This window comes from Hemiscyllium ocellatum, chromosome 34 (assembly GCF_020745735.1).
Source record: "Hemiscyllium ocellatum isolate sHemOce1 chromosome 34, sHemOce1.pat.X.cur, whole genome shotgun sequence".
Lineage (NCBI taxonomy): Eukaryota > Metazoa > Chordata > Chondrichthyes > Orectolobiformes > Hemiscylliidae > Hemiscyllium > Hemiscyllium ocellatum.
The window spans coordinates 30,439,085-30,465,148 of NC_083434.1; the positions used below are offsets into that span (position 1 = coordinate 30,439,085).

Sequence of the window (26,064 nt, forward strand, 5' to 3'; positions counted from 1 at the left end):
GTGTCAGTGAGATGGGGGGGTTGCAACAGCGAGACAGAGGGGGTCATGCCAGCGAGAGAGAGAAGGGGTCGAGCCAGTGAGTGAGGGGGGATCATGCCAGCAACGGAGGGGGTCACGCCAGCGAGGGAGGGGGGGTTCGCGTCAGTGAGACAGAGAAGGGGGCCATGCCTATGAGGGCGTGGGTCGTGCCAACGAGAGAGAGGGGGGTGAGTCGCACCAGCGAGAGAGAGGGGAGGCTCACACCAGCGAGTGAGCGAGAACGCGAAAGGGGTTACACAGGCGAGAAAGAGGAGTTGTGCCAGCGGGGGGGGGGGGGGGGGGGGGGGGGGGAGGGGTTGTGCCAGCGAGAGAGAGAGAGGGTGTCATATGTGAATAAGAGTGTCGGGTCACACAAGCAAGAGAGAGAGAGAGAGAGAGAGAGAGAGAGAGAGAGACAGAGACAGACCAAGAGAGAGAGAGAGAGAGAGAGAGACAGAAAAAGAGAGAGAGAGAGAGAGAGAGAGAGAGAGAGAGAGAGAGAGAAAGAGAAAAAGAGAGAGAGAGAAAAAGAGGTCCTGCCAGCAAGGGAGGGGTAATGCAAGGGGGTGATGGCGCAAGAGAGGCTGTGTTCTGTCAGTTTGGTCTTCACTGTTGAGTCTATTGTTACACCCGAAATTGCCATTTCAGTACTTTGGGTAAGATTTGTTCTTTCCTCAACAGAATATTCCCCTCACTGTGATTTATAAGGCCCAGGACTGTATACCATCTATTCCCTAGACTACTTGTCTTAGCCCTTTCTATTCTTACAATAACCACAACTGGGTTCCCCTGGTTCTTTATTTTACACCACACCTACCTTCTGTTGTATTTACAGATCACCCTACACCGTTTTCAGTGTGATGCCACCACCAAATGCATCTTTCCACCCTTTAAGCATCCTGAACAGAGCATTAAATCTGAGATACCCAAGTGAAATAGATATGTAAATGAATATCTTAGTTTTCTTTTCCAAGTTTTTGACTGAAAATTTATTAGTAGACAAAGAAGAATAAAGCAAAATCCATCATCTGAAAATGCTTTCTAATATTTTTAAAATAATTGTTTTAGCTACTTTAAAAAATCTTGAAAACAAGAGCTGCTGCTAATGCTGCAATCCCTTGCAAATCTTGTACTAAAATACAACACTTAACAACGTAATAATCAGGTGGTTTAATGAGCTGTTAGATTCCACCGTAAGTACTCACCCAAATTTGTGCACAAAGCCAACAGTGTAAAGAAGACAGATTTAAAAACTTTATATTCAACTGGAACACTCCAAGTGCATAAGAAAATCAACGTATTTTCACTATAAAAAGCAAAATTATACATGCTATCTTTTAATAGCAATTTACTTGGCAGATCTTAATCTGAAATAGGCTAGGAATCATAATTTTCTGAAACACTTCCTATTAAGGAAAAAACTCTGGATGCTGAACTATTACTTAAGAATACACCAGTATACCTCTGCCCACAAGATTCAAATCAGTTTAAATTATCACTTCAAACTCCCAAACCAAGAGTGGTTCAAATTCTTGTAAAATATTTTAAAAATTAAGATAAATATTATTTGTTAACAGTTGCACATTTTTACAAATGAATGGAGTGAACTATTTCAGTACTTACAGGAGTTGGACTGAAGTTTTCAAGAATGCTTGCAAGTAAATCTGGGGAAGACATATCCACAGACAGGCCAGAAAGGCTAAAAAGAGCAGAAACACGTTTAATCTTTTATAATTAAAACTATCACAAAAGTTTTGCATTTCCCTGTTGAACTACACATTATAGAATTTGCTGGCAGGGTGTGTGGAATTAGTGGAGAGAATTAACATCAGCACTTTTCAAAAATCACCTAAGTCTCCCTAATTCTACTTGCTCCAGTCAAAAGAACGGAGTATTGGCACAGAAATCATGCTGAACTAATCACTAACTGGTCTAAAGTGTATGCTAAACAAGCAGTCTGACAAGAGAAAGCAAAGAGTACAGAGTTGAGTGGAAGATACATCTGTATGTCATCTTCATATACCTAAAGGTAATCTTATGCCTTTGGATGATATTGCCGTCCGTTAGCATGCAAAGGAGGGATCAATATTAGATACTTCGTGAACACCAAAAAGCAACAGTGAATGGGAGAAGAGAGTTATTCATGGAGATGCTCTAGCTGCAATCTGATGCACACAAGCATAATCAAGTAGTCAGTACCACTCAGCAGAATAATGGAAGACAGGCCTTGGACAGTGATGGTAGTTTCAAACATGTTAAGGCTTTAACAGACCAAATGCTGTGGCAGGGTAAACAACCATTTGACAAAGCTTAAACATTGACTGTAGAAAAAACTAGGCATAGATTTGGGAGCTGAAAATCCAAACAGAGTCTTTGGAGAAGAAAGGGAGATTGAAAGCACATTGATTTACAAGGAACAGAGAAGATGAACTTGCATTTTTAAGGAGGGGAAATTGACTGATGACAGTACTTTCAATCGAGGAAAGAAAACATTCTGCTGCATTGTTTTATAACAAGCTATTTGTTTTTCTAAATATATGCAACATGTAAAAATTATGGTGGACAACTTGTGGGATCTTCAAATTTTATTCAAATAGATAAATTGCTTGAAAACAGGATTTTTTTAATTGAATGATGATCCTATAATATTACACTTTTCATCCTTGACTGTATTTTGATAAAGAAGTTAAGAACATTTTTTGAAAATAGGCAAGAAAGAATGTGCATAATCTCAGGATATCTCGCAGTGCAGTACTTTGAAGTGCAGTCACAAATGGTAACTGGAAACATGGCACCAGTCTACACAGTAACGTTCACAACCAACAGTACAACAATACAGTCAAGTAATAGGTGAAGGATAAAGGTCGCCCAAGTCAACAGAGAAGAACTCCCCTTTCCTCAGAGTAATAGTAAGGACCTTTTGTTACACACACTTGAAGTGGCAGATAAGGCTCCAGAGCAACATCTTATCTGAATTATAGGACCTCCAAAAGTACAACTCTGCTCTGGAGCATCTCAAATTTCAAATGAAAACAGAATCTCGACATATATTTTTTAAAAATGTAATGGTCACAACTATTCTCAATAGAATAACAATTCTGTTGTTAATTATTTACAGCAAATTTGTAAACTTACATAAAGAATGCATTGTTGACTGAAGTATGGAAAGCAAAACCAAATTGAAAATATATCCAAGCATTACTATACTTACTGCATACTGTCCGAATCACCATCAGCTTTAGTACTCAGGTACTCTAATGAATCAATAAATGCCTTTAAAGATAAGAACAAATCACATTACACAGATATTAAACTATTACTTTGTGTTCTCATAGTATAAATCTGATTCGACTTGTCATTCTTCCATAAACAATTAGCCCCTTTTGGGTTATGAAGAACAACCCACTGTTCTCTTAAAAATTAATTGCAGGCACTAGTGTTTCTCAACGTTAACATGCTGGATTTTAGTTTTGGATAAATACTCATTAGTTTCTAAATGCATTTCAATTATTATTTTTAAAGATGTGTTCTAGTTAAAAATCAATATTTGTCAGTAGTAATATAGATGTCTCTATATTATGTGTACATATATGTGTGCATATAAAAAATGTTGCATTGTTCCACAAATGCAGAATTGTTAGAAATGAAAACTAAACGTTATTCCAGTTGCTGTTTTGATACTTCAGGTATTTTATTAAATTGTCTTCAGTAGCTATTGCGAGATAATAAAGGTTCAAATAATCTATGGAGAGAAACTCATCTTAGTTAAACCCACTTCTTAGATGATGAGTTGCAAAGTCATGTTGAGGTTTTACAGGACATTGGTGAGACCTCTTCTGGTCTAGTTCTGGCTGCCCTAAGATAAGGATATTATTAAGTTAGATGAGACTTACTTGGATATGCTGAGAATGGAGGGTTTGAATTATAAAGACTGTTTTCCCTGGAGCACGAGGTAATTGACAGGTGACCTTATAGAGGCTTATAACATCATGAGAGGCATGGGATAAGGTGTATAGCAAAGGTCTTTTCCTGAGGATAGGGAGCTCAAAATTACAGGGCATAGGTTTAAGCTGAGAGGGGAAAGAGTTAAAAGGCACCTGAGTGGAAACTTTCTGCACAAAGAGAGTGGTTCATATGTGGAATGAACTGCCAGAGGAAGTCGTAGTTGCAGATACAGTTAAAACATTTGAAAGACATTTGGAAAGACACACAAATGGGGAAAGGTGTAGAAGGTTATGGGCCAAATGCAGGCAGGTGGGACTAGCTCAAACCTTCCAACGCCAGCAGCATCCTTGTAAATCTCTTGTGCACCCTTTCAAGTTTAACAACATCTTTCCAATAGCAGGAAGACCATAAAGACGTTGTTAAACTTGAAAGGGTGCAGGAAAGATTTACAAATATGTTGTTGGGGTTGGAATTGAAGTCCTTCAAATAACTTTCCCTAAAACATGGCATTATACAGCACTTAGAAAATAAAAACCAAGTCTGGGACTAACATTAACTAACATAACATTGGTAATATATGCAAATAATTCATAAAATTGGAAAATTCAGACAATGAATCCAATATGAAAAGATATCATTTACTTAGCTATTTTTAAAAATTTCTACAATCTAACAGTGAAATTAAGCAAAGAAAAGGAATATAAAGATTAAGTTACACGTAAAATTTCCAAATAGATTAGATGGCGGTGAGAGTAGCAGTGATGCTGGAGGGACGGATAAAATGCACACCTTCTAAAGCTTAAATAATTCTGTATCTGAAGAGTTCAAACATCTCTAACATCTACTCACCTTCATAATGTTAATGGACAGTTCATATACATGTTGCTGGTTCTTTTCATGTTGAAATATCTGTAATAGAAAGTAATTACTGCTGTGAATTTTCAATGTATGACATTGAAAATTTTGTATCCATCACATGACAAAATGCATTGTGCACACCACCAAACAAATGCAAGCTTAAGCAACTGGTTAACAAGTGAGGTCAAAACTAATCTACACGGGACTATTAGTGTTGACCAGGTTACCTGTCAAGTATTAACCTGTTACATTAAAGTACAGCTGTGCTTGCTGACAGCTAGAAGCATGTGCACAACATTGTTATCTCAAATATATATAAATAAAGTGAGAAATACATAGATACCTAATCATTTAAAAAAATTGTTACATAAATAAAGTATTAATTGAGCAGGATTTTTATTTTAATTTTTTAAAAAAGATTTTCAATGTTGTGCATTTGGAAATAAATTGGCGATAAGCATACACAGTCATGGGATTGTTGGTGTCAGCAAACACATATTAATTCTAACGGTCATATACATATTGAGTCAGATGCACCCGTACAGCTCCAAATCTATTCAGAACACACTGTCAGAGGCTGTTCCCAACTTTCCAAGTTCAAATGTAAATTTGTGACCTTTCCTAATGCTTCTATATTTTCCTACAGACCTGATAATTAGTCAAATTCTGGTTTCTTTTACATTTTGTTGAAAACATACCAAATCAATTTTCCATTTTGTTAGGTATACATTAGTGCTGTAGTTGTATTGGAATAATATACTTTGGTGCGTAACTAGCTTTCGAGCACATCTTCAGCACTATATTCAGGATGTTGCTGTGACCCACAACTGTTAATGTTTGTTAGTGTCATGTGGAGTGAATCAAATTGAAGACTAGTCCCTGTGATGCTGGGGGCTTAAGGAGAAGGGTTTTTTTATTCATTCGTGGGATGCTGGCTTGACTAGCTGGGTCAGCACTTATTGTCTGTCCATAATTGCCCTTGACTAAGTGGTTTAAAGCTGCGTTCTTAAACTGCTGCAGTCCATTTCAGATTGGGATGGACCTCTCATTCAGCACACTTTGTTGAAGATGGTTGAAAGTCCTTTGGCCTTGTCTTTTGTGTCGGGTGTCTCGAAAGTCTCTAATCTCCGCATTAGTGTTCAATTGTCTGCAAATGTTCACAATTGCATATGCCAAACCTGCAGAACTTTGACCTGATTCAGTGGGTGGGGTCATTTAGCTATGTCATGATGCTTTCACTATTTAGCATAGTTGTAGACCTGTGCTGTTGATTCACCAAGTTGGCATTTTTTTTTAAGTTATACCTTGCGTGATCATTCCTCCCTGAAACCAGGCTGATCCCCTGATAAGATGGTATTTTATTTTTAAATTTGTATATGTGCATGTCAAAAAATTTGAATTGCAGATTACACAAAGTGCAATAAATTTCACCTTTTCTCTATATCCCATTGTACAATTTCTGGCGCATCTTCAATGCACTCCCACCATGGCAATAATTTTGTTCTTCAGGTAAAGGAACCAAACTGCACACAGTATTTATGTGCAGTCCAATGAAGGTTTTATATAATTGAATTAACACTTTACTACTCCTGTACTCAAAGTGATAAAAGGTAACATAGAATAGTCTTCCTAATTAGCTGCTGCATTTACAGGTTAGCGTTGAGTGGTGTATTGACAAGGCTAGCCAGGTCCTTTTGTACATCTACACTTTCTAACCTCTTACCATTTATGCAAGCATCTACACAAGTGTTCTTCTTACCAAAGTAGATAATATCATCTTTTTCCTCATTACATATCATCTGCCATATTCTTGCCCACACACTAATTCTTTCCAAATACCTTGAACCTTTCTACATTTCTCACAGCTCACATTGCCACCAGTTTTCTGAAATCTGTGAAGCTGAAAAGATTACAACTGGTCCTCATGTCCAAATCATTCACATATATTACAAATAGGACTTTATGAACGGCATTCTGAAAATCCAAGTACAGTATAGCACATTCACTAACTTACTGACTTTTATCAAGTTAAAAATCATACAACACCAGGTTATAGTCCAACAGGTTTAATTGGAAGCACTAGCTTTCAGAACGCTGCTCTTTCATCAGGTGGTTGTGGAGTACACAATTGTAAGACACAGAATTTATAGCAAAAGTTTAGTGTGATGTAACTGAAATTACACACTGAAAAATAAGTCTCTCATCTGTTAGAAGTGAAACTAACATGGTCATTCTAACAGATGAGAGACTTTACAAGTTAGTTTCACTTCTAACAGATGAGAGACTTAACAATCAAGGTATTTTTCAGTGCATAATTTCAGCTACATCACACTGTAAACTTTTGCTATAAATTCTGTGTCTTACAATTGTGTACTCCACAACCACCTGATGAAGGAGCTGCACTCCGAAAGCTACTGCTTCCAATTAAACCTGTTGGACTATAACCTGGTGTTGTGTGATTTTTAACTTTATACACCCCAGTCCGACACCGACATCTCCAAATCATTACTTTTATTACTTCTGTTAGTAATATCCTTAAAACATTCTTACAGGGATGATATGAAGGACTTATTAGATACTCATTAGATCTCAGCTATTGTCTTGTGTACAGTTCTGGATGCCACAAGGTTCAAACGTGATTTTCAATTCAGAAAACTATGCTGACTATGCCCAATGAAATAAATATCTAAACATCCATTTATCACGTGTATTAGCATTTTCCCAAATTCCGATGTCAGGTAAACAAGTCTTAAGTTGCCCATTTTCTGTCTCCCTCCCTTCATAAATTATGAGGTGACATTTTTTATCTTCCAATTTGTAGGTATCATTCTAGAATTTACAGAATTTTGGATGATGATTAACAATGCTATCTCCATGCTTACCTCCTCTATCACTCAGGTTTAGAATATCAGGTTCTACATTCTTACCAATCTATAGTCCCAGTTATTTCTCCAACACAACCTTTTTACAACACTTTTTTATTTCAATTTTTCATTCTCTATGGACCTTGAATTTTGGGTGAAAATTGTTTAGAACCTTCTTCAGTGATCAATTGAAGAAGGTGGTATTGCTCAGAACAACTGTTTTGTACATTCTATGACATGTAGCAAGATCCATCCTTGCTTACAGGTAGAACCTTAGTGAAACTTGATGTTTGCCTATCTGCATTCTATACAACACCATGACCTGATGATTAGATTCTCAACCTGCAATAGACAGAAGTTGCTGCTCCCACATGCACAATTTTTATTTTACCACACCTAACTGCTCCTTCTTGTTTTTAAAGCATGTCTCCCAGCCCTTCAAAATCTTGTCTAATGGTAACAGCAAAGTGAGGTATATGAAAAGACATGAGGTTACAGAGTATGGCAGAGTACAATTCTGTTCTTGTTTGAGCTGCTCTGTCTGTTTTGAATGTAATTTAATTGATATCTGCACAGAGCAATTGTTAGCCAAAAAAAAGTGAATTTACAGCACGAATTACGACACCTATACCTAATATTGCACAATATTTCAGATTTTTTTTTCATATTCATTCATAAGATGTGGGTATTGCAGGAAAGGCCACCATTTATTGCAGATCCCTAATTTGCCCTTGAGAAGGTTGTAGTCAGCTGTCTCCTTGAACCATTATAGTGCTAAAAAGTAGTCCATTAGTCTGATCGGAAGCAAATGAAATTGATATATCCTTCACACATCATAATTATACTTCTTAAATAAAACCAGTTATTTCTTCTTTATTAAATTGATTTTATGCAGCAACCAGGAATACACAATCAATCAATCAATCAATTAGCAATTTTAAGAAGGTATTCCCTTCTAATTGACAGTAATATATGTTTAGCTTCTAAATGACCTCAAGATATATTTATTTACAATAACTAGATCTTAAAAGATAGTCCAGGGACATCCAGCTCCACCTCAAGGGACAGAATAGTACAGTTATATTGCACTAAGCTCTGGTTGTACAACAACAACTGCACTTCAAAAGGTATTTCACTGCCTTTAAAGCACTATGGGATGATCAGTGGTGGTGGGAGACATGAACTTTTATTGGCCTTTTTTAACATTTCTGCTTTGAATTTCTTAGGGACAGTGACAGTTCTTTTTGTAATTACTAAATTACATAAGGTTATGGCACAGTAATAATTAATTACACAATTAACAATGAGCTTGCTTTGCTTAAGCATGGTTCTTTAGATCACTGAGTAAAAAGTGAGGTCTGCAGATGCTGGAGATCAGAGCTGAAAATGTGTTGCTGGTTAAAGCGCAGCAGGTCAGGCAGCATCTGATGAAGAGCTTTTGCCCGAAACGTCGAATTTCCTGTTCCTTGGATGCTGCCTGACCTGCTGCGCTTTAACTAGCAACACATTTTCAGCTCTTTAGATCACTGTTCAATCACCAAATGCAATAGTTTCTGCATGGAAAAGGTGAACATCTTAGTTAATTTGACATACAACATGGAAAGGGAAAAAGTAATATGAAAAACAACAAGGTATTTCTCAAGGGATTTCTCCAGGTATGCTTCAATACTTTGGAAATACTAAAGGGAATTTACTCATCAAAGCATAAAAAGTAATTCAGAACTGCAAAACTTACATTGGTTTCTCCAGGTTTGCAATCTATGGTTTCTTTAAGACTCTGTAGAGTTTGCACAACATGATGTTCAAATTGAGCAGGCTAGAAAAAAATGCACAGATTTTCATCATTTACACATTACAATGTCTTAAATTTAAGAGACAATTATTAATTATTAAGAGATTAAAAGATAGCTCAAAATACTTCTGAATCTTATTGGAATGTCAGGCTAACAATTTATCTACATTTTAAAATAATCTAGCCTTGACATTTCACCACTGAAACCAACAGACTTTGGAGCTAAAATCCTGAATTTACCCTTATACTTAAACTGCTCCTAAAATCATGAAACCAAAATAAACTACATAAAAATATTGACTGCTTTTATTTTTTTTTAAAAAAGGTTACATATAAATGTGAGGAAAAACACTTTTGATGTGTTTTGCTGCTGCAATCTGGGTTCTCCTATTCACAACTGTGACTAAAATCCAGGTTATGGTGTGTGATGGGACTATTTTTACTTGACATTAAGTTACAACAAAAATCATACCTTCACTGATCTTTTAACAATACCTATATTTCTTACTGAACACAAACTGCTTATGTTTCCAAGTTATTTCTGTCAACGATTTTGCTAAAAATTTGAGACTGTCTTAGGCAATACACTCATTCCCTTCCAATATTGCTATTTCTGTGCAAAAATCATCTCTCAGTCTTATTTAATGTCAGCACACAGAATAACGATGAACAAATTATTGCATCACATTAACAAAGACATCAGGATCTAGCTATGCTTTTTGCATAATTGTGTGTGTCTAGGTGACAATTAACAGACATAAATACTTACACAATTTTAATATAATACAATAATATATAACTTTAATCACAACAATATTGAATAAATCAGTAATGAATGTATTTTTGAGGAAAACCAATTTAATCCAATATGTACAATCCTTGTGAAATAAGTTCTACAAAAGCCTCAACAAAATATGTAGGTCAACAATTTAATAGAAAAATTAACATAATGGTGTTCAGTTGAGTAGTCACATTCATGTAACCAGTGAGTAAAATTGACAAAAGGAGGAAGCTGAGAAAACACAAGAGAATGTGTGGTACAGATGCTATAAAAGGTACAAAAAAAGAAAGAACAGATAAAATGAGAGACCATTCAAAACTCTGAAAGACATTGACCCTAAACAGTTGTTACTAGAGATGCATGTCTGGACCACATGTAATTCTTTACACACAGTTAATTCCGAGGGAATTGCCTGGGAAATTAAAAACTCCAATGTGAAAATCTGCTCTGCCTGAAACCCTCCAAGAAAGCTCCTTAAAGGCAGAGTTTGGAACTTTCTAATTCACAAACTTAATTATTACTCAGGAGAAGATAGAGGATTAAAACCTGCTCTAACTCCTGGGGAACAATTAAATTGAAAATCTGATTCACCACAGACCTGGATTCTCCCTATATTCCCCCAACTATACCCACTGAACTCTGGAAATCTCTGCCTACTGCTGACCCAATACCACCACCCCCACCCCCACCCCCACCCCAGACAGAACACTATCCACTTCACAAGCCAGTCCGACACTCCACCCAACTTGACCCAACCTACCTAGGCTGACACACCAGCCCACCCACTTACCTCTCACTGCAGCCACCCCCCACAACGCCCTGGTAGACTACCACCTTGCCAACTGACATGTCACTCTACTGCTATCGTGGACAATTCTTTTTACTCTGTTGTCGTCAAACTGGCCTTTGGACCTTTAAACAATTTACATTGTGAAATCTGGCAGCAAGTGCTGAAACAAAGGGACATGCCTTGGTCTGTAACAATGCTCCGATACTATGGAGTCTTCCTTCCAGTTTCCCCTGATGGAAGCAATTGTGACAGATCAGATTGAACTCTAGCTGGAAAAATCATTGGCAGTGTAATGGGTAACATTAAAGAGATTATTGTCAGTGGAATCTGGTCCCACTGGGCCATTCCTTTGAAAAACTACGTTCAACCTTTATTTTTAATCAATAATCAACACCATATTAATCTTCAAGTGGAGGTTTAAAATAGTCAGACCATCATTACTAACCAATGAGGTAGTTCCTTCATTGTCAACAATCCAGTCTTCTTTTTCTGCAAGCCTCTTTACATCTACACAGAGTATGAAAATAAAGATTTGTTTAAGTTTGAAAGATAAATGTCAATTTGAGATCGAGATTAATCTGTATCGCAATTTCAAGAATTATAGTTTTCAATGTAACTGACCTAAGAAAGTTTTACAGTTCCTTACCAAAACATCTTTAAGGTACACATCTAGAGAAGGTAAATAAAGGTAAAATCACCAATGTCCTACTGGGCCATAGGGCTGCTCTCTCTTTGGAAAAAATTAACTGATGGTGATTTAATCAGAGGGTCACCTTGCTTCAGGCAAGAGAAGAGACTGAGAAGGAGAATCCTTCTTGGTAACCTCAGCCAGTGCAGAATTGAACTCATGCTGTTGGCATCACTCTGCATCACAAGACAGCCATCCAACCAATGTTCAAATTTAACAAATCTAGTATAAACAATACCATTCTAATAAGACCAAAAATTTATGTACACCAACTTTGGAGAAAACATTTCCACTTCATTTTATTCTACAAGTGAGACAACTGTAACTGTTTTAATTCCTGTAAAATATCTTTTGATTACATTGCTATGGAAGTGTTTTCATTACTAATATTCTTTGAACACTCACATCTAAAGGATTAGTTGAAGTTAGTTTATTTGATGTACTGAGATGATACCAAGACTTTTTTTCTTCTAAAATGACCATGGGTAGGGCACTGTGGAATACTTCCAATTAAAAAAAAATCTCTTACTTGTAATCACGTGGTTAAGCTAACTACCGGTACTTGAATTTATTCAGTGGAAGCCACATATCTGAGTTTATGGATATCAGTAGTGTGGATATTTGATATTTTTATAGAGGTAAGTTGAGGTATACCCTGGAAAAAGATAGGAACACCACTCAGCCTTGGCACCTTTGTGAGAACCCTCTTGATGATCCTGTGTCAAAGCTGAAAAACCAAATCAGACATTTTCCTGAATGACTTTCAGAATACTTGCTCATAATATTTCCAGAACTAACTATGTCTGAAGAGATCCCTAAGAAAATCACATGGTTAATGAAAACTGTCCATGTCTAGGACATCCATCTGTGAGTATGTGAGTATCAGAAAGATAGACTGAACTCCAGCCAGAACACTTTATATTTTATCCCTTCAGAGTCATGGAGATGCACAGCATGGAAACAAACCCTTTGGTCCAAGTCATTCATGTCGACCAGGTATCCTAACCTAATCTAGTCCCATTTGCCAGCACTTGGTCCATATCTCTCTCAACCCTTCCTATTCAGATACCCATCCAGATGCTTTTTAAATGTTCGAGTTGTACCAGCCTTCACCACTTCCTCTGGCAGTTCATTCCATACACACATCTTCTACATGAAAAAGTTGCCCTTAGATCCTTTTGAAATTTTTCCCCGCTCGCCCTCAACCTATGCCCTCCAGTTCTGGACTCCCCCACCACATGGAGAAAACCCTATCTATTAACCCTATCCATGCCCCTCATAAAACTTTATAAACCTCTATAAGGTCACCTCTCAGCTTTCAATGCCTCAGGGAAAACTGCCCCAGCCTATTCAGGCTCTCCTGATACCACAAATCCTCCAACCCGGTCACCATCCTTGTAGATCTTTTCTGAACCCATTCAAGTTTCACAACATCCTTCCTATAGTGGGGAACTGCACAAATATTCCAAGGTTCCTCATGTACTCATCACAACTTTCATTCCAATCTACTTTTGCACCAGCAACAAATTTAGATACTTTATACTCCTCCTCCAATCAATTCGCATACAGATGAAATAAACAAAATGCTTGGAGATTTCCTTGTGGCACTCCACTAGTTATATCTTTCCAATGTGAACATGGCCCATTAATTCAGACTCTCTGTCTTGTGTTTACCAAAGTATCAAGAAACAAACCGGACTGTGATCTTATTGATTATAAAGATGACAAGGGGCTGATGATATCTTACTCAAGAGCAAGCTAACTCCTAAGGATTATGTTGCAAAGTGTAGACACACTTTGAAGAACACACAAGGACAGGGGTTAAAAAGCCAGTTTGAATTCTATTGAAGTGAACGCTCTGACATGTACCATCCTGGATTCAAACCTTTACATGTTATAATAGCCACAATTGAAGAACTATTCTTTGGTTACCTGTGTTGCTGTGAGGAAGAAACCTCTCCCACTCAGAGTTACAAACCACTTAAGAAAAGGAATCAGAACATCTGTCATTAACATCTGTCATTGTTTCTTACTGTAAATATCTTACATCCATCTCTTAAAACATAAATATCACAGACAGTAGTTACAAATGTATTGCAAGTGGTCTGCAGTAATCTGAGAGATAGCGGTAGCCACATTTGCACATACGTGTGTGAAAACATTGCCCCTCAGGTCCCTTTTAAATATTTCTCCTCTCATCTTGAATTTACACCCTGTAGTTTTGAACTCGCCTATCCGAGAGAAAAGACCTTTGCTTTTCACCTTGTTTATGGTCCTCATGATTTTATAAACCTCTACAAGGTCACCCCTCAACGTCCTATGCTCCAGGCTATCCAACCTATCTTTATAACTCAAACCTTCTATTCCCGGTAACATCCTTTTTAATCTTCTTTGCACCCTCTCCAAGGTAGTGATATGCTTCCTGTAGTGGGGTGACCAGAACTGTACACAGTACTCCAAATGTGACCTCACCGACATCCTGTATAACAGTAACATAACATCTCAACTCCAATACTCAATGGTTTGAGCACTGAAGACAAACATATCACACACCTTCTTTGCCAATCTGTGTACCCATGATGCAACTTTCATTGAATTATGTACCTGACCCCTAGGTGTCTCTGTTCTACAACATTCCCCAGAGCGCAACCATTAACCAGACAAGTCCTACCTTGATTGTTTTGCCAAAATGCAAAACCTCACCTTTATCTAATTTAAAGTCCATCTGCCACTCCTCAGCCCATTGGCCCAACTGATCAAGACCCCTTTGCAATTTTAGACAATCTTCCTCACTGTCTTCTATACCAATTTTAGTGTCATCTGCCAGCAAATCTGAAGAATAGACGTTATAAATGGCTTGAAACATTAACTGTTGTTTCTCGAACTACAGATCTGCTGAGGTTCTCCTGTCCTTCCATTTCCCTTCCTCATCATATTCTGCCTCCATGTATCATATGATATTTATACCAGGTCTGAGCCACACCAGGAGTTAGATCTATGATGAAAGGCAGATCTGAGTGACAGTTCCCTATCCAGAAGTTACCTGGATGGGAAACTAACAAGCCAGCCAGCCAGCCTTTGTGGATCAGATTAATGTTAGATAAATTCTTAGAGGATGATGTAGTGTCCATCTAAGGGACAATGTAATATGAAACTTTTGGGAGACTTTTGGTTTCGTTAGAAGTTAAATGGGGCATCTTTTTTCTGCATAAAAATAAAAGTTACCTACAAAAAGAAAATAGTGTATTTAGTAATTTGTTACAGTAAAAATCTTAAAACAAAATTTTGATAGGTCATTCTTTCAGTTATTAACGGGAATCTCATTTTAAATGTTATCTGTTTCTGTGGTTATTGTAACAATGTGATTAACCAAAACAATCAACAGGAATTCAGACAGTACTTTAAAAGTTTTAACAATAAGGCTTCTATGATTCAATACACATCACGGTGAACTACATTAATAATGTTTCTGTACCTTTAGTTTAATTAAAAATTTTAAGTGTGCCAATAAAGAAAACCACAGATATCTAAGCAAATGTTTCTAATAGCTAAGCTCTAGTAATGCTCATCCTTTAATACAAATGGCCAAAATGGGTCAGGTTAATCACAAAAAAAACTATCCTGAAATAGTTTCAAACAGTAGGCAATGCAACGTCACAAACAGACTGTGCTTGAAATTTTTATTTCTGGTAGTGAAGCATATTTACTTAGCACATTGTTTGCATATATACCTATTGAATAAAACCAATCAATATGCTGAATTAGTTTTTAAAACATATGACCAAGGAATTAATTAGGAATTAATCATGTGATTTGTGATCAAAGCATTGAATGTGCTTCTTCTGCTTCAATTTTCATTTACTTACATACTAAATATTTAGCACTGAAGTATTTAAAAGTTTCCGCTCTACTCCTTTCTCTTCTTTTCTGCTGCACTTTGACAAGGGACCTCTTAGCAGGTGTTGCCAAATCCAGTATCATAATTTGCTGGAAATATGGTGAAATCTGTGTTTTGGTGGAATTCCTGTTAAAATGCTGGCAAAATTACAATAATGGACAGCAGCCAATGAGAAATTTCCAGTGTTTTCAGAGATTGAGTTTGCTCAGAATCAGCACTTACATTAGCCACATAGGTCAGGATTCGCTCAAGGTCAGGAGTGGGAATAAAAATGGGATAGGAGAAATTAAAATTATTTCTTACCATCAGCTGTCTGCTGCAATGTAATGATTAAACAATGGACTCGTAAATCTAAAATTAGCTCTTGAATTGCTTGCAGAAGATCGTTTGGTATTTCCAGTGCTGTCAAAGACTCATAGTTAAGTCTGTAATTCAATCAAAAATAAATAGATTAGGAATAAAATAAAATCTTAAATTCAACAACAAACTGACTGCATAATTATGAAGGTCTGTTCAGTATAGTTTGCAATAAAGTTAAATTAAGTTACAAAATAATATTGTCAACCTCAAAGGAACCGAGAATGAATCACAGAAAGTGGAACCCACAGATTTTTAAAAAAGGTGGGGTCAAGATCAAGGTTGAAAAGACAGTCAAATATGATTACAAAAAATCTCACTCATTCTAATAGAAAGGTGTATTGTTTACTGATGCCGAAGGAAAAATTACAAATGCTTATGTGATTGCACACTGGTACAATGAAATGGCAAGTTTGCACTTGAAAATTCAAATGGAATCTTTGGCTGTGCAGTTAAGCATAGGTACTTGGTAACAAATGAGAATAATGTTCAGTTACTGTTTCAGCATGATTGAGTCCCTGATGATCCAAAACTGGTATCTTTAATATGGTCTGTGCCACAAGGAAAACAGAGACACTTAAAACAAAAGCGATAACTCGAGTTGATTTCACTTGATGCTAATTTAATATAAGTAAATAAACATACTTGACGAATGGTTAATTAAATATTTTGTTGTTTTAATTAATGGAAATTTTTCAAAACAGTATGAGAGTTTAAAATAGGCACATACATTTCACATATAACAACTAGCATTTCTAATTATCATACATAAAAAATACCGTATATACTTGATTAATAGTTGATTGTTTTTGACTACTTTTTCAGGTTAAATTTATGGGGCCGACTATTACATGGATACTACCTTTGAGAAGCTGAAATTCATGCCCATCAAAACTCATAGCATATCATTAGCAGAAGCCCAACTGATCTCTAAATGAATAAAAAAAATTATGGTAATTCTGAAAACACAGAGCAGAACACAACAGCCAGTGGTCTGGAAGACTGGGAGCAGAGTGGAACAACCGGGAGACTAGAAGGCCGGAGTGGAACATGACAGCTGGCACACTGACTCAAACTGTTGATCTGTTATCTGTGAAGAACTAGAAGAGGGTGCAGGAAAGATTTAAAAAGATGCTACCAGGAATATAAAGCTTGAGTTTTATAGTTAGGTTGGATAGGCTGGGATGTTTATACGACATGTACGGAAAATTCCAGATTACTGGCTTTTACATGAGATCAACTATTACTCGAGTATATTTAGTAATCAAAAGCTGAACTGGTATTATTGCCTTCCTAAACTCCATAGATGGGGGCGGGGCACAGTGGCTCAGTGGTTAGCATTGCTGCCTCACAGCACCAGGGTCCCAGGTTTGAATCCAGCCTCGGGCGACTGTCTGTGTGGAGTTTGCACAATCCAAAGATGTGAGGGCCAGGTGAATTGGCCACTAAATTGCCCTTAGTGTTAGGTGCATTAGTCAGAGGGAAATGGGTCTAGGTGGGCTACTCTTCGGAGGGTTGGTGTGGACTGGTTGGGCCGAAGGGCCTATTTCCACACTGTAGGGAATCTAATCTAAAATTCACTGAATTTGCATTATACATAAATTAACAAACTAAAGGAAGGAAAGAAAGAAATATTCAAAAATTAATTTAACAATTTCTTTTTAAAAAATGAAAAAAACTGATAGTGTTTTCATGATGATGAAACTGTTATGCTCCTAATATTTCTTGTTTTATGAAGTCAAAGTGCTAATAAGTATGTGAATTTTTTGAGAAATATACACCCATGCTCAATCTGCCATGCCACTATCTGTTAATCGTAGCTTCATGCCATTATGTGGAATGTCCTAGCACAGCCAATACGAAGCCCTATACATATTTCTCATCAGCTGAATTCAGCAAGCCTCCTGGAGACGTAGGAATAAGCTATCTGCTAATAATTAAGTACAGACAGTGAGTTGAGAAAGTTTAGAGGGACCGTTGAGAAACTCAAGGGAACCACACTCTCACAGAAATTAGCTTTTGACTGGATAATTTGAAACTGGACCATTGTGGTTCTGTGGTATGAAACTTTTGACATGATCTTTCAAGCCACAACAGATTCATAAAATTAACTGACTAGTGCTGTGCTTGAGAAATGTAAGATGCAGCAAAGAATGGGAATTTTATGGTTACACATAAACAAATATTTTTGTTTCCCTGATAACGTAGAGATTGTCAAAGTATAAATTCTCTGCTGTTCATGTTTCAATTTGGAGCAATGTACATATATAATTTCGCCATCAGATAGCAACATCACCCACTTAAAGTCATTGCTTACCTCATTGTATGAATAATGTGGGTTAACCACTGGCCTGAAAGTTCCATTTTTGATTCCCATCCTCCATATTGCCTGTGCTCAACCTCAGCTAGGCTGGATGGAAGAAGAGCTCCTCGAATAAGTTTCACAAGTGAATTTATGATCTCTTGAATCATTTTCTATCAGAATAAAGTATCACTTCTGTTAGTATAAAGGGGTTCTTCTTTCTCGTTTAAAAATAATAAAACAGCTTACTATTAGAAAATAAATAAATTAAATAATTTTTTCGTACCTTGAAGTCATTTTGCCGCGATCTTGCATTTTTCTTAAATTTCTCAGCTGAACCAGATTTTTCACCTGTCTTTAGTCACAAGATAAAGATTAAACATATTAGCCCTATGGCCTGTGCAAGTACCAATAAAAAAAAGCTACTCCACAAAAACAGAAGCTATTTTCAGAATATTTCATACCATTACTGCACAGACTTAAAATGCATTAAAGAGTAGTGCTAAATCCATAACATTCACTGAACACTTACTGACACCTACTGGTCACTTCCAGTTGTTCGGTCAACAGTTCTCTCTGCTTGGTATTAATACAATATGCACCAAAAAGCAAAATAAATTGATCAGAGCTTACATTGCAGTGTTTTGTTCTGAGGATAAAACATTTTAAATGTAAGAAACTTATGTTTTGAAGGAAGAATTAAACAGAATGGGTAGATATAAATATAAGTTTGGTTTATCTCAATCTCAGGAACAAAAATTGAGGAGTGAGGAAGGGTTTTGAGGCCCACCCACAATACTAAATGCTTGGCGGGGCAACAAATTAGGACAAGTCATTGGCTCACTATCTTCTCTCCCACCCACGAGATCCCCTGCTTGTTCTCCTCACCTTTGTCGCTCTCTTATCATAACCTGTTCCACTCCAGCTTCCAAAGCCCTCCACTATTCTCAGCACACACTTAAGTCTCAATCATTCCCTACCCAAAAGACCTAGACTTACCTTGATCTAATAGCCAAGGAGTTCTTGTAGACACACCAGTTAATGAGATCTGCCACTGCTGGGTCTCCTCAGCAGCTGACCATAAAATTGGCTGGGGTGAACCTTACCTTTTTAAGTCAGTCCCCAATGTATTATCGCTGTGTGCCCTTTTTAATCAGAGGATCAGTGAACATTATGCTAAAATGCTTGTCCCGATCCACAACTCAGACCAATACCTTAGTCAAGATCAGTCTTTTAAGTAATGTTATTCAGAAGTTAAAGATTTAATCAAACATTTCTTCATGATAGCAACAGGTTATCACTTATTAAAGGTATGGCTTGTAAACTTTAATTTACTTGAACAAAAATAGCGCGTAGGTACAGATTATTCTACAACATTCAAAGCAACCAGTTAATTATCTGACAAAGAAATCCATCATCACATTTAAAAATATCTGATTCAAGTTCCTGAGAAATCTGCAAATGTTTGTTTGCGCTGATAAATGCATTCTTCCTCCACACCGTGAGACACCCAAGTCCTACAAGTCGCTGCTGATCGAATTAAGGCTTTCATAGCCACAAGTACACAGAGAAGGCTGAACCAGCTAAAACTGCTTAGCTTACCAGCACAGAACACTCTGTGTTGCATGTCCATTTATGGACCACCCTGTCTGTTAAGAATTGGCTTGCAGTGTTTTTGGAGCTCAGTGAGCAGGATGCCAGGTCCCAGTGCCAGGATCCACTCTTAAGTCAGCCAAGTTCATCAACAGTTAACAGTTCCTCACAGTACTGCTAATTAACCTGGTTCAAATCTTGCCCCAGAGCAGTGACTTGACCTCTAACTACTTTGTGCATCATCATAGTACGATTGAGGCCCCAAACAGACCCCCTAACTTCCTGCCCCCATGAGATAGTCAGTTTACTCTTGAAAAAGAGATGGCACTGATAAATGACTCAACTAACAATAAAGTGCTAGCAATGCCCTCATATATGAATGACCAATACACACACATTTTGCTGCCAGCTTAATTATAAAAACTAAACACAAACTTTAATTGTTGGCAGGATTTTCATGGTCAGTGCTTTCTCCACACTGTGGCAGCCAGCAAATCCTGGAAGGCCAAGCCAAGGGAAATATATAAATGTAAAGAAAATATTAGTCCTAGATCTAGAAATTGTACAATGAAGTGATAGTCCCTCCAGACAAGTTGAAGTTTTAAATTCCAGCAAAAAGTAGAAATGAATTCTTGTGTGCAGTTTAAAGTATAACTTAAAATTGTGTAATGTGAAATTGATTTGGTTTAAAAATAGCCAAAGATACGATGGGGAGGGGTGGTTAACATATCATCAACTGAAGAGAAAGATAAAGAAACAGTCAAGAGAACAGTTAAGAAAGTTAACATTTTTGATTGGAAAGTAGATTTTTAAAAAATTGAATGATAGTGTTGGCACATACATTTTTCTGCTCCTTGTCCATCTAAAAGAAATTACTGAACATCATCCAAGAAGCTTTAAACAAAAATTTACATTTTCCTCTAACATTTGGCTTCCAAGATTTTCTGGCTGCCATCTTCCTCCTGTTTCGTTTTGCACATGAGCGAGCTCTGATCATTTCAGCTCTCTTGTCTCTGTTTTTTCAGGTGATGGCCCCAAAATGCAAAAAAAGAACCCTTTATGTGTTTGAAATTCCTTACATAATACTACAGCTGCTTCCTCAATATTCATGTTCTCAGTCAGTCAGTCATTAAAGCTCAAGACCAAAAGAAATATCATATAAGTGATCAACATTAATGTTTAGGGTGTTTTCCCTACCTACTTACATGCTGCAGCAATGCAGCAGGTACAAATGGTACAATTTATCATGTCTTGCTGTAGTAACTGAATATATTCTGTACAACTGTACAAGCTTAATTATAACTTAAATACAAATGTAGCAATTTAATAAAATTGTGACGCTACGATATTATTGGAAGAGTTTATCTCACAAAGTCATCTGCAATGTTTTAACTACATGGAATCTAGAATCACAATGATGTTTCCTCATCTCATTTCACCTCACTTCAGCATGTATTGGCTCAAAACGTTCAATTAAACCGTTTAGCAATTTTTTTTTCTTTTCTGTTTGTTATTGCTCCAATGATAAGTTTAGAAACTTGGTTTCAGGAGGACGGTAGGTGGTTGTTTTTGACTGGTGCAGACTCAACGAACTGATGGGTCTTCTCAGTGCAATAAAAATAAATCTAAGAATTTCCTTGTGTTTGAAACACACAATCTAAAATGTGTCAATGCAAGGAGCTCATGGTTTCGTTGAGAGACCTATCCACTTAACATGCCCATCTTTGCACTGTGGGAGGAAACCGGAGCACCTGGAGGAAACCCAAGCAGACACGGGGAAAATTGCTAGAAATTGATTTAAACTGCTATAGAGCTCAGGAAAACTGGTGGTTTTGATGAGAATCAAATTGGCTGCTTCATACAAAAGCAAAAAAAAAAGTGGTTAAAAAACAGTGCTGGAAAAATGAGAAGATCAGGCACCTTTTAGAGCGAGAGAAGAAATACTTATGCTTCAAATAGATTTATCTTTTCATCTAAACTGGAAAACAATAACTGACATAACACATTTTGAATGATGTACAGAGGCTGGGAAAGAAGGAAGAGGATGAATGAGCTAAAATGAATGCATTGTGATCAGGTGGAAAATGAGAGTCAAATACCAAGATAGATGATAATGAACAGCAAAAGAATATGGCAATGGGACAATTAAAGAAACAATGATGGGTCTAGAGCTGTAATTGGGCAATGCAGAATAATTACCAACAGCTGCCATTGGACTAAAAACGGGGGCAGATGTTATTCAAAACTGTTGAACTCAATTTTGAGTTTGACGGGCTGGAAAAGAGTCCAATCGTAAAATGAGGTGCTGTTCCTTGAGCTTCACTGGAACATTACAGGAGGCTGAGGGGGAGGGAGAGAGGGAGGGAGAGAGAGGGAGAGAGGGAGAGGGAGAGAGAGAGAGAGAGAGGGAGAGGGAGAGAGAGAGAGAGGGAGAGAGAGAGAGAGAGAGAGAGAGAGAGATCAGGATGGGAGTAGGGTAGAGAATTGATATAATAGGCAAACGGAAATGCAGGATCATAGTTACAGGTTGAAGAGAGTCGTCCTGCAAAGTGACATTTTGTAGTCCTAAAGCAGAAGGGATAATGTTAGGAGAAGGGCATACAGTTAAAACACAGACAGGTACAAGCATTCGAGCTTGGACTAGTTTTTAACATTTTCAGATCATAACCACTGCTACTATATCTCAGGCAGCAGCTGCTATTAACAACCCAGCCATTCTCATTTACACTTCCACTAAGCCTTTTGCTTTCTTTATCCCACAATTGTCCCATACCCTTTCCTTTGTAATTGCACCATTTCTCCATTGTCTACCCTCTCACTGACACGTTTTTCTTCCTTCCATCCCACTATTCTTTCCCCACTTCCGTACATTCTTAAAGCCTGTTAGAGTTCCAACCTTTTCCAGTTTAGCTGTAAGATAAGGATCTAAAATGTTAACTTTCTTTCTCTTGACAGATGCTGCCTGACCTAGTAGGTTTTTCCAATGTTTTCTGTTTTCAAAATTTCCATCAGTGGGAGACCTCATAAAATGTGTCAAAAAGAATGTTCGATTATTCTACCGCCACCATGGGATATGAAAAAGACCAATGAAATCAATTAACTGACCAAATAATAGTGATTTCACCACATCAGGAATTCAGAGTCATACAATCCTGGCTCTGCAGCTATGCAGTAAAGGGTGCCAAATACATAAACAAAATTAGAAACAGAATTAATGTTTCCAATTCAATACATCTCCTCTTCAGGATTCTTAAGAAGAGTCATATCAGACTTAAATCACTAACTCTGTTTCACTCTCCAAATGTTGCCAGACCTGCTGAGTTTGTTTCAGGTTTCCAGTATCTATAATACTTTTGTTTCATTTTACTAAAATTTGGCCTATGAACTAGAGATTTTATCATCATTATATCCCATGTTACAACATAAAAATTTCATGACAGTAATGGGGTGAGGGGATAAAGCAGCTACATCCACTGCCAGCCATCTAACTGCATTCTTAGTGATTTAAACACTGTCCATCTTCCTTTGTGATTGACTCCTCATCTGATGTAGAAACATTTGTATGGGCACAGAGATAAATGGGGGCAGGTAACATTCAGCAGGTAACTATGGCACAGCATGACACAGGCAATTTCTTCTTACAGCAGCAACAGTATTTTCTTTTTAATTACTGCACAGCCATCACCTTAGTGTTCCAATGTGACTCTATCTAAAAGAAATATCATAAATCCCAAAACTCTTCTGTTTACAGTTGCAAACAGTGCCAAGTCTTCCAACTTCTTTTCACAATTCAGCCCCTGTTTGTTACTATAAGCAAGACATAAAATGAACTTCAATTTGCCAGAGAAGTTGCTCGCTTCACCTTAAAAATGCAGGAAGGTTGGCTTATGTTTTGCTGAACCCTGGGACACTGCTGCCAAATTTAGTGCTTGGCTGATATTAGCTCCCTCAGTTCTAACTGACAATCAAATCTGGACCTGCTGGTATGTATGGTCCTGCTACACTCTGCCTTAGCTAATGGGTGGCACGGTGGCACAGCAGTTAGCACTGCTACCTCGCAGTGCCAGAGACCCGGGTTCAATTCCCACCTCAGGCAACTGTCTGTGTGGAGTTTGCACATTCTCTCCGTGTCTGCGTGGGTTTCCTCCACGTACTCCGATTTCCTCCCACAGTCCAAAAATGTGCAGGTTAGGTGAATTGGCCGTGCTAAATTGCCCATAGTGTTAGGTGAAGGGGTAAATGTAGGGGAATGGGTCTGGGTGGGTTGCTCTTCGGAGGGTCTGTGTGGACTTGTTGGGCCGAAGGGCCTGTTTCCACACTAAGTAATCTAATTTAATCTACAAAAAAATCATTAAAGAGAATGCATAACTCAAATACTTATACAGCCTAGCTATTTGGAGACCGGATTCCAAAAGTGTGGCCTGGTAAATAATGCATGAAGCATAATTTTTTCAGAATTATTTTCTTCAAAAAATCTTTCAGAGCATCTGCTCAGGCAATTTTAATCATGTTATGCACTACGTAAAGGTCTTAAATTAATCAAGGTTAAACAACACAATGTACCTCACTGAAAAGGCTGCCATTCACGTAAGATATCCAAAGCTTCCAGAAATTGGGCAGTTGACTTATGACAATTTCTGTCAGATTGTCAACAAAGGTTACAGGCTGAGGGGCTTTAAAACGCCAAGCTGCAAGAAAAAGAAACTTGAATTTAGAAAGTGATTATTTGCATATATGTAGTTTAACAATAACTACTTTTTTAAGACACAACTTTAATGCACTAGCTTCCTTCCTGTCTTCAGATAATGTTCAGAATATATGGTTAGCACTTCATGTCACTTATACCCTAGTAACGTATTTATTAAAAATAAAACTGAAAATCTCAGTTACCCTGCTCCAATCTAATCAGTGGCATTGTAATGCAGATACATTACTTTTCTCTGCCTCAATTATGTATTTGGATTCAAAGGATAAAATATTAGTTTTCGATGGAACCAATTTTCATTGTGAAAACTAATGCATTACTTTTGTCATGTATTCTGTATCTCAGAAATTATAAATTGGTATACATGCTTTTTTCCCATCTAATTAAATTCAAAATTAGCTTAATTACTGTTCAAATCCACTACTTCAGTAAAAAGGTGTTTACATCATGCAAATCAGTAACTGTAGTGAAGTTTGACAAGATATTCGAATTCAGGCCTGTCTACAAAGGAGCCCCATCCTAAAATTGGAAGGGTTGAGCTCAACTCCATCAAATTTTGATATATTTAAAATAGCTCAGTTATAGAATCATACAGCACTGAGCAGTAACAATTTAAAAATGGTTGAATGACAATAGAATTAAATATCTGATGTATGGTTATATACTTCACAGGTGCACATTACTTTAGAACATAGAACAATGTTCTTAGAACAATACAGCACAGAACAGGCTCTTCGGCCCACAATGCTGTGCCAAACATTTGTCCTAGCTTAAGCACCTATCCATGTACCTATCCAATTGCCGCTTATAGGTCACCAATGATTCTGACTTTGCCACTTCCACAGACAGCACATTCCATGCCCCCACCACTCTCTGGGTAAAGAACCTACCCCTGACATCCTCCCTATACCTTCCACCCTTCACATTAAATTTATGTCCCCTTGTAACACTCTGTTGTACCCGGGGAAAAAGTCTCTGACTGTCTACTCTATCTATTCCCCTGATCATCTTATCAAGTCACCCCTCATCCTTCGCCATTCCAATGAGAAAAGGACCAGCACTCTCAACCTATCCTCGTACGACCTATTCTTCATTCCAGGCAACAGTCTGGTAAATCTCCTCTGCACCCTCTCCAAAGCTTCCACATCTTTCCTAAAGTGAGGTGACCAAAACTGCACACAGTACTCCAAATGTGGCCTTACCAAGGTCCTGTACAGCTGCAACATCACCTCACGACTCTTGAATTCAATCTCTCTACTAATGAACGCTAATACTTTACAGCTCAATAATTTTTAAATGAAGAACTTTAATAATGGAAAGTGCCTTGTTCATTTAAATACTAACTTTTTAACTGGATATTCAATGACCTGAGGCAGATTGCATTATTGGGTTAGAAATCATCATGTTTATCACTTTGGTTGCACATCAGATTGAACAGTAATAAGAAAAATATCACTTGGCTTCAACGTTGGA

General features: G+C 37.4%; 1 protein-coding gene across 2 annotated transcripts in view; it reads right to left on the reverse strand.

Moving 5' to 3' along the window:
• The window catches only part of exoc2 (exocyst complex component 2), a 322,358-nt gene that overhangs the window by 108,002 nt on the left and 188,292 nt on the right, over positions 1-26,064 (reverse strand). For both annotated transcript variants that reach the window (XM_060850316.1, XM_060850315.1), the window contains exons 13-21: positions 24,450-24,574; positions 18,580-18,648; positions 18,309-18,466; positions 15,938-16,059; positions 11,494-11,555; positions 9,421-9,501; positions 4,813-4,872; positions 3,230-3,291; positions 1,642-1,717 (exon numbers count right to left, since the gene is read on the reverse strand). In XM_060850316.1, the coding sequence (XP_060706299.1) occupies positions 1,642-1,717; positions 3,230-3,291; positions 4,813-4,872; positions 9,421-9,501; positions 11,494-11,555; positions 15,938-16,059; positions 18,309-18,466; positions 18,580-18,648; positions 24,450-24,574 (815 nt within the window). The remainder of the gene's footprint in view (positions 1-1,641; positions 1,718-3,229; positions 3,292-4,812; positions 4,873-9,420; positions 9,502-11,493; positions 11,556-15,937; positions 16,060-18,308; positions 18,467-18,579; positions 18,649-24,449; positions 24,575-26,064) is intronic.